At 44.2% G+C, this 10000-nt stretch overlaps 1 protein-coding gene across 1 annotated transcript in view; it reads right to left on the bottom strand.

Annotated features, from left to right (window-relative positions):
• The window catches only part of LOC104987620 (calmodulin-lysine N-methyltransferase), a 62899-nt gene that overhangs the window by 6457 nt on the left and 46442 nt on the right, over window positions 1-10000 (bottom strand). Inside the window, exon 8 of the mRNA XM_010838651.1 lies at window positions 360-491. Coding sequence (XP_010836953.1) covers window positions 360-491 — 132 coding nt within the window. The remainder of the gene's footprint in view (window positions 1-359; window positions 492-10000) is intronic.

Raw genomic sequence — 10000 nt, 5'->3', positions numbered from 1 at the left:
CAGCTAAGCATTTAACCTACTTAAAAGCTGAAGGTTTTTTCATTAAAATATAAATGCTTGTTTATCATTCATTCTATGCCACCTCCCCTGCATCCTACAAATCAGTCTATTATGAATGAAGAGATTAGTTAGTTTCAGAGAAAGGAGTAAACAGGAATGGTTTCTGTAAAATCCTTCTAGACATGCAAAGATAAAAGATGGCTTTGCCACACAAAATAACCAGATACAAATAGCTGTTCAGAAGCAGCACACCTAAGGAGTCCTTTAATCAAATATTTAGGTTACCTGCCAAAAAGACCATGATCTCTTCAAAATGCAATGCGGATTAAAGTGTTATCTAACACAAGCAGAAAACTAACCTTGGAGTGGAAGTTTGAAATGTGTTCATCATAATTTTCATGTCTTTGGATAGAGAAACCAGCTTTTTCAGCTAGATTGCAAAACTGGTTTAAAGTATTCCCTCGGCGTGGGGCGAATACCATTGCTTTCCCCTAGAACATTAAAAAGGAAATTCACACATTGTAAAACTGGAAGACAACCAAACATAACAGACATTGGTGAAAGCATTTAGTGTACAGCTCTCAGGTAGAAAACTCAATTGTCTTGAGATATCCACCAAGGATGGGCAGACACAGTGGGACTCATTTCCAGGATAGATAGACATCAAATAAGAGAAAAATGTCGTATTTAAATGTCCAGTGCTATGTTTTATCACCTTCAAACAATGCATGTAATAAATAATATGGGACTCGACGTTGGTCTTTTGTACGATACATACCTCTCTTGGGTCCAGTGGTTTAAATCATCGACTAGATTTTAGAATAACAGGTCCAGGGCAGTGTTACCCACCTTGCAACTCCTTAGCAGCTGCCAACACATCCGCAACACAGCTCCAGAGCATGTGGCCACAGATGCCTGTAAATGTTAGTTTATTGTGCCCTGGAAATTCAGTACCGAGAAATCCTCCACAGAGACGGGTAACCACAATCCATTTCAGTTCTGCCACCAGCCTTTTCTGTGACCATACTGCCAGAGACAGAACTTTAGGATCTTGATTTCCAGCTCTACTGGATCCCTCGTAAGGGTCATCGTTATGGCAAAGCAGTTCCTCACAGTTATCCAAGTGGTTACTTTTCAAAGAAAGTGGTACAATGAGGGCAAGTAAGCTTTTCTAAATAAACTGCATAACCCTATCTGATTGTTGTAGTGGGGAGCGTGGGAAGACTTGATCAAAATATATACCAGATTTCAGAAGACCCTCTGAAACTCCACAACGAATATTTACTAACTACTGGCTGCACGTGAATTTTCCTTCTCCCTTTGAGATGTGCACAGAATGACTAAACTTCAGAATAGTCTTTTTCCTTTTATTTGTTCAAAAGATGACTATGCTTCTGTTAATTTCAAGGTTATACATTACCTCTATGAAATACCACTTCAGGTTTTGAGAGAATTATGAAAATATATCCCAGTTTCTTTTGAAAGTTGCTTTATCGTTCATACCTGCCAACTGTCTATTGAGTATCAGGGACATGGCAGACACTGGGGCTGGTGCTCTATGCACATCCTCTCCTTTAGTCTTCAAATGACCCATCAAGATAGGGATTTTCAGCTCCACTCTAGAGGATGCTCAGAAAGGTTAGCTCATTGTCCAAGATGACACATCAGTAAGTGACTAGAAACTGACCTGACTCCCAATGCCAATGCTCTTTCCATTATACAACACTCCCTTCGTATTAGTCATAGTGATGGCAATAGTAATACAAGCGACCACTTTGCTAGGTGCTTCACGAGCCTTCCCTCTAATCCCCTCAACAATTTTCTCAACAACCTTGTACAGTAGACATTACATTTTACAGATGATTAAACATGCTGTAAAGGGTTTGAAGACTATGAGGAGGAAATGTGTGGCAGAAAGGGGTTTGGACTTAAAAGGGGATCTCTACCATTAGACAGTGGTGTCACCTCAGGAAAATCAGGGGAAAAAGTCATAGAACTATTGACCTAGGAGACACCTTGGAGATGACATGAGTCCAATCTCCTCATTTTTCAGATAAGAAACTCAAGTTATCCTAGCTGACTCACTGAGTTTTCTCATCCATTAAATGGGAAGAATAAAACCTCCCTTGCCTCCCCCCACCCCCAGCAAGTTGTGAGGATCAAATGAGGCAATGAGTGTGAAAATAATTTCAGAAAAGTTTGTATAGATGTAAGAAAGACTAGGAGCATCTACACCACCTGATGGTGCTATAAAGATTCTACCAACTTCCTCTCCTTCTCTCTTCCCCTCATTTAGCTGCAAGAAAACGCACTGATCCACTGTCCTGGACATCAAGTGTGTTTTCATACTGTGTTTACATAGACATGTATACACTCAGGCACATAATTATAGCAGCACCAATCATGCCACTACACTTAAGGTTCTGTCAGCTTTTCCAATATTAATTGCTATTTTCAGGCGGTTTTCAAACTTAGCAGCAAAAATTCATTTTGATGTGAAACTAGATATAATACATGGTCTCAGCAGGGGAGCAAAAGTCTCCATGGGAAAAAAAAAAAGGAGGAGCACTAGTAGGTCATTTTAGTCCTTTCTAAGAGCTGATTGTCATTCTGGATTTTTGAATAATGGAAGTGGTTTTATTTTAAAGTCACCTGTCTTACCATTATAATCAAAGAGTTGATTTTTGACAGCTGTTATCTAAATTATATGTCATAATGTTTAAGGACTAAGGGGTTGTGGTTGGGTTGATGTTTGCATTCACAAAACACACCTCTGCCCTCACCCCAGCCCTCTGCTGGTTGGGGTGAGCTGTAAGGGGATTGCAGCTGAGCTTGTGTCTCAGTTTACCTGTCCTTCCACACCCACTGCACCTAGAATAGCCACCCTCCCCACCCCCTCTCGCTGCTCTGTGTGTATCCTTAGCCCTCAGCACCACTGACACACATCACATCCTTATTTGTTATTGCCTTTCTCCTCTGGCTAGAATGTATACTCCAGGAAAATGGGATCTTCTAATGTTTCATTCACTACATTTTCTCAGTGCCTAGCATAGAAAAGACGATCAATATTTGCTGAAAGAATAAACTAAATGCAGACGTTGAATAATCTGAAAAATACAAGTCTCTGGGAATTCGAAGGCCACATTCTAACGTTCATTCTTTAGAAAAGATTTTCTCCAAGAAGCTTTTACAGAGTCAGTGGCTCTAATGGGATTTCAGAGGGCAGCTTTCTGTGCACAATACTGTCCCCACAAGAAAGAGAAAGAGCAAGCTGTAGTTTTAATCTCTAATTACTCAGTTATGAGTTTCAAAATTTTTTCATTTCGTTGAACGCTGACACCTTTGAGATGTGGGTTAATGTTTAGGAGGGACAATAGGACATCATCCATTCATTCAGTAGCATCCACTGTTTGCCCTACTGAGTGCCAGCCTCTCCCCATTAATGAATGGTTTCCGAAGCCCGCCCCCCACCATATCCCCAGTGGAGCAGGACACTTTGTTACAGTCAGTGGAATATGCCTCACAATTTAGGCTTCAAAAATCAAACCAAGAAAAAGAACATAGATTTCAAATTAGCCCATTACTTTAGAAAAATTATTTTCAGTTTACCAAAGCACAACTTTCTAAGCATTCAGTCACAGAATCATTTTAAACTCTGATTGAACACTCAATTGAATGTAAAATTTAGACTGATGAACAGAAATTTGAGAGAATTCATTTATCCCTGGAGAGGAGTTCCACAAAACAACAATGATCTTGTTTACACTGTAAGCTCAGTTGTTGTTATTCTGCTAGACTAATCTATACTCATGGAGAAGGTGACGGCACCCCACTCCAGTGCTCTTGCCTGGAAAATCCCATGGATGGAGGAGCCTGGTGGGCTGCAGTCCATGGGGTCGTGAAGAGTTGGACACGACTGAGTGACTTCCCTTTCACTTTTCACTTTCATGCATTGGAGAAGGAAGTGGCAACCCACTCCAGTGTTCTTGCCTGGAGAGTCCCAGGGACGGGGGAGCCTGGTGGGCTGCCGTCTATGGGGTCGCACAGGGTCGGACACGACTGAAGTGACTTAGCAATCTATACTCATAGAGTAAAGGATGTGCACTTCTGGAAAACATAAGTCTTCTTCAGACTTATTTTGCAAAGAACAGGCTACGCTTTTTCATTTCCAGGTGATCCACCATTAGCTATCGATTGCATGTGTAGGCTTATATTTATTTTCTAGCCATGTCTTCATCTGGTTTCTGAGATGCGGCCTTCGCCTGCTTCCTCCCCAACATTTCTCTCGTCAGTCAGTCCAACCCTGGCTTCTTTTTATCACCTGCCTTTTCATTGTCAGTAGTCCCCAGGACTCTGTCTGCTTTTTCTTTCTGTTTTATACAGCTCCAGGCAATTGTGCTGAAGTCCACATCTTCAACTCTCACTTATGCATTACAAACTCCCACGTACATACCTGCAGCAGTCAGCATCGTCCAGTTCACACACCTGGGTTTCCAGGTGCCTACTAGATAGAGCCCTCCATGGGGATGTTCCGAAAGTATCTTTAACCCATTCTGTCTAAAATGGAATTCAATAGACGTTGGCCTAAACCTCTACCCTTCCCAGGGCACTATTCATCCATCTCTCTTTCTTTCTCTCTCTCACACGCACAGCTGAGTACCTATTAAGTACCAAATACTTCCATACCCTTCACCTTCAAAATGAAACTGGAAATCAGGAAATCATGACGTTGCCTTTTAAAACCATTGTATCTTATTTTATCCCCAAGGAGCAGTCCAGAAATGTTTGCTGAATGAACCTCTTGGTGAATACCCATCCAGTTCCCTCTTCTCCACCTTTAGGTCTTCACTGGCTCCTAACTGTACAGTTTTAGGTAGAAGTTGGTTCACGGTGGACCCATGAAGAGCCTTGCTGCTTTCAATCTCTTTCTTATTTCGAAACCAGCTTTTATGCTGGCCAGAGTGATCTTTCTTGGACCCACGTCCGACTATATCACTGCTCAAAAACTTTCAATGGCTATTACCCATAAAGTCTAGTCTCTCCAACATCATGTTCTCAGCCTGTCTTAAAGTGGTACCCAAACTAACTCATCTCCCGCCCCTCCCCCAGTGTAACAGACACTCCTAAACTCCAATCAGAGCAAACTCCTGCGAACTCCACATGCTCTTTCGTACTCCCCACCTGTGAGTTCTATTCTTTCCACCAGGGATGCTACTTTCTAGTCCCCTTCTACTGAGGCTCAGAATGGCCTTCTTACTGATCAACGGAAGTCACTACTCCTGCCTCTAGGGAACTCTTCCTCAGGCAATTAGCTATTCTTTGTGCTGCATTCCAGTACCTAGACTATTGCATTGTAATTCCTAGGAGTTGTGCATTAATCTTCCCTGCTATACAGTGAGATTCTTTATAGTGCTGGTTATTCTTATTCATACCCCACAGTCCCAGCACAGTGCTAGGCAGAGAGCAGTTGCTCAACAAAGGTTTGTTGACTCAAGACAGAGTTCAGTCCTTTAAGGATCTCACATTCTATGGAAGGTGTCAATTAGAAAGATTCACACAACAAACAAAAGCAGCACCAGGCTCTATATGATCGAGCGCTGGGCTGTTATAAGCCATTCTGCACTGTCCATTGTAGTTCCAGCTATGTGTGTGAGGTCTCCATGACCACATTCTAAATTCCTCAGGGGCAGAGACTCAGCACTGCACATGCTGGATAAACACCTGGGTGGACTTCCAAAAAGAACTTCTAAGGGATAGGCCCCTGAATTCAGGGTCTTAAAAATCGTCTGGGGATTCTCTGCTCCTACAACCAGAAGAGCCGGGTTTGGCCGAACACAACTTCTCATCGAAGACAGGGGAAGCTTTGTTGGGCCTCTGACCCAGCAAACAGGAACCGAACCCAAAGCTCTTACAGCACCATCTCAGTTCATGCCACTGAACCCATACTCACGAGGCATTTCCCTGAGATAAGCAAAAACAGAGGTTTATACAGATGGTTGCAGAGATGCTAGATTAAAAAAAAAAAGATGGTAAAATATGTCAGTAAAAAGAAACTGCTTAAGACTTCCCTGGTGGTCCAGTGGTTAAGGCTCTGTGGTCCCAGTGTAGAGGGCCCAGGTTCAATCCCTGGTCAGGGAACTAGATCCTATATGCCCCAGCTAAAAGATCCCATATGCTGTAACTAAGACCCAGGGCAGTCAAAGAAAAAAAAACAAGAAAAGAAACTGCTTTTCTAAAATGAGAGTCCATGATTTACTTCTATAGAATGGCTAACGTGCAGTCGGGACTCTAGGAATTTGGCAGTTACTTAGGGCCAGTTTCTAAAGAAGGTTAAATGAGTTCCAAAGGATATTTTTGAATTCTTGACAATGGTGAGCAGTGATGATAAGCTGGAGATCTGTCCATACTGCATCCCCAACCATCTCCTCATAGTCCTGAGTAAATTCACACTGTCCAACTGGCTTGGCTTCCCTCCCTGCCCCCAAAGCCATTTCACAGGAATATCAGTAGGTGTCACTCGTTGGTTGTCACTTTCGGACCAAAGTTCAACTTGTAGGCTGCTGTGGCTGTATTTTAAATTACATCTGGGTCCTGTTATATCAGACATGGCTGATGGTCTTTAAGGAACACAGTATTAAGGGCTCAGCTATGATTCATCAGCAACAAGAAGCCTCTCACCAGAGGGAAAGAGGTGGGGGAGGAAAGATACCTGTTGCTTCTTGGAATGAGTAACACTTGCTGATTCCCTGGTGGCTGAGACACTAAAGAATCCACCTATAATGCAGGAGATCTGGGTTTGATCCCTGGGTTGAGGAGATCCCCTGGAGAAGGGAATGGCAAGTCACTCCAGTATTCTTGCCTAGAGAATTCTATGGACAGAGGAGTCCATGGGGTTGCAAAGAATCGGACATGACTGATCATCTAACACTGTCATTTCTTCTTAAAATCTTTTCTTGTCATCTTTTAAGTCTGCTAGAGAGTTCCTGTAGCATTCTGGCAGGGGTCAGATGTTTTTACAGCTTCTCTCAACCAGTAAGCAGAAGAATCCATTTGGAGCAAGCAATGATCATTTCTTGCTGACATTTGGGGCTTCCTGTAATGACTTTCCAGGCATAGGTGCCTGTCTGCCCAAGGATCCAGGCTTAGCTCTGTGATTTGACACTGCTCCTGGGTCAAGCCAGGAACCCACTCTGGTGGCTAAGCTCTCTCTGGGGGCCTGTATCCCCTCATTTATGACCCCCATTATAAAAACTGAAAAGCAGGGAAACTCCTCCCCTCCACCTACTTTCTTTGCTTCTGGATCCTCTGACTCCAGACAGCAGATTTGCCTTAGCTAGAACTCAAGGAATCACACTCCCCAATAATGGCAGAATCCATTTCTTCACACAGGTTGACACTTGAATCTCCATGTTGCAATGATTTAATCCTGGCCATCTAGTAGGAATTTCTCTCCCCTCACTTGATGGGGGCGCCTGTAGTAAAAAGTGTCATCTTCATCCAGGTAGACAATCCTCCGGACCTTCTGCAGAGCCTGCAGCAGGCAAGTAGGACGTGGGTACAGGGAGATGCAGCAGGCCTAGTTATGTGTAGACATCATCCAAGTCCAAGTTCAAGAAAAAAAAATTTCCCCTTCTGCAAAGCATTTCTCTGAGGACAGTTTTTGAAAACAGCCCTGTGTATTCTATACCCATCATGGCTGGGAAGTCCCTCTAGTTCTTCAAGGCTGCAAGACTGAACACATACTCATTCAGAGTCAGTTATGTGCTAAAGCTTCCAATGCACTGACTTGTTTCTTCCTCATTTTACAGATGAGAAACTGAGGCTCTGAGAGATGAATCTAGTAAGTGGCTCAATAGTAAAAACAAATTGGGTTTTGTACACAGACATTTCTGGGTCTATCTACTAATACTTTACCCTTGGAAACTGGGGCCCACCTGTGAATTCAAAGTGTTTGGCCAAAGTGCAGCTTTGGCTGAGCACCCTGAGGACTTGTTTCATCTCCACTGAGTCTGCTGAGCCCTTGAATTACTAAGAGCTCAGGACCCACCAGTGCAGCTGTCCAATTTGTTTCTCTGTGGGCCTCTTCCAGTACCTTCAGCCTCTGGGCCACAAAACCATGGAAGAGTGGACTGGGCTCAAGAAACCATTAAAAGCAGCTCTAATTGTTATGGGATAAAGCCTTTAATGTTATCTTGGTCTTGGACTGTGATGTCCACGACATACACACTCAGTGAGGGGTGGGGGGACGTCCTTTGGAAGTAGGACAGCAGGCCTGAGAGGCAAGGAGAAGAGCAGTTTTTTTCCAGGTGCCCCCATGTTTTGGGCACCCTTCCAGCCCCCTGGCATGGGAGACAGAGCTACTGTGGCTCTCTTCTGAGTCCCTGTGGCCCTTCCTGGGTCCATCTGGGTAGCGTTCCCAGGAGTGCAAAGGCCCTGCCACCCCAGACCTCTCAGTGGAGTGAGATTCCTGGGTGGGAACTTCAGTATGTCCATGTACCATCCATGACTGGGATTTCCCCCCTTATGGTGGACTCCTGCCCTCTTAGGCTGGAATACTTGTCAGTCCAAGCAGTGCTGCAGGACAGGAGGGGCCTGAGTGAGGGCCCCTGCTCTCATTTCTTATGCTGCATTTTGATGTGGCCCCCTTTGTTTTTGTTTTAATTAAGTTAGATGTTTAAGAATATTTATTTGTTTATTTATTTTTTTGCTGTGCTGGGTCTTTGTTGCTGCGTGGGCTTTTCTCTAGTTGCAGAGAGTGGGGGTTACTCTCCAGTTGCAATGCACTAGCTTCTCACTGTGGTGGCTTCTCCTGTTGCGGAGCATGGGTTCAGGACCTGCAGCTCCCAGGCTCTAGAGCACAGGCTCAATAGTTGCGGCACATGGACTTAGTTTCTCTGTGGCACATAGGATCTTCATGGGCCAGGGATCAAACCCATGTCTCCTGCACTGGCAAGTGGATTCTTTACCACTGAGCCACCAGGGAAGCCCATGATGCAGGCCCCTTTGATTCGGCTTCCCCAGCTCTACACAGAGCATAAGTAAGCACCATCCACTCTAGGGCTGGGTCTTATCCTCCCAGTTAAGGGTCAGCATCTGCTTCAGTAGGAGTGCTGCTGTCCTCTGAGGAGGCTGCTGTGTGGAGCCATACTTCAGACAAGGAGGAGCATCATTCAGAGTTTAATAGAGGGTACAGGAGAGCTACTAGATGTTCCAGTTCAATCTCCACTTAGGTCTATTCATAGCTTGGGCAGTTTTCTATTGTAAATCATGTGAATGATTTACAGTAGATCCTACGTAAACCTATGAATCCTATGTAAACTATGTAATTCCTTCTTCTGCCGAGCTTCCCTGGTGGCTCAGATGGGAAAGCGTCTGCCTGCAATGCGGGAGACCTGGGTTCGACCCCTGGGTCAGGAAGATTCTCTGGAAAAGGAAATGGCAACCAACTCCAGTACTCTTGCTTGGAAAATTCCATGGATGGAAGAGCCTGGTAGGCTACAGTCCATGGGGTCGCAAAGAACTGGACACAACTGAGCAACTTCACTTTCACTTTCTACATAAACCAGGCAAATCTGCTACAAAATGGAGTTCAGTTCAGTTCAGTCGCTCAGTTGTGTCTGACTCTTTGTGACCCCATGAACTGCAGCACACCAGGCCTCCCTGTCCATCACCAACTCCCGGAGTTCACCCAAACTCATGTCCATTGAGTTGGTGATGCCATCTAACCATCTCATCCTCTGTTGTCCCCTTCTCTTCCTGCCCTCAATCTTTCCCAACATCAGGATCTTTTCAAATGAGTCAGCTCTTCACATTAGGTGGCCAAAGTACTGGAATTTCAGCTTCAACGTCAGTCCTTCCAATGAACACCCAGGACTGACCTCCTTTAGGATGGACTAGTTGGATCTCCTTGCAGTCCAAGGGACTCTCAAGAGTCTTCTCCAAAACTACAGTTCAAAAGCATCAATTCTTCGGCGCTTAGCTTTCTTTATAGTCCAATTCT

Source organism: Bison bison, unplaced genomic scaffold (assembly GCF_000754665.1).
Source record: "Bison bison bison isolate TAMUID 2011002044 unplaced genomic scaffold, Bison_UMD1.0 scf7180017864101, whole genome shotgun sequence".
NCBI lineage: Eukaryota > Metazoa > Chordata > Mammalia > Artiodactyla > Bovidae > Bison > Bison bison.
The sequence above is the reverse complement of the archived record's forward strand: the minus strand, read 5'-3'. Positions and strand labels throughout refer to the sequence as shown.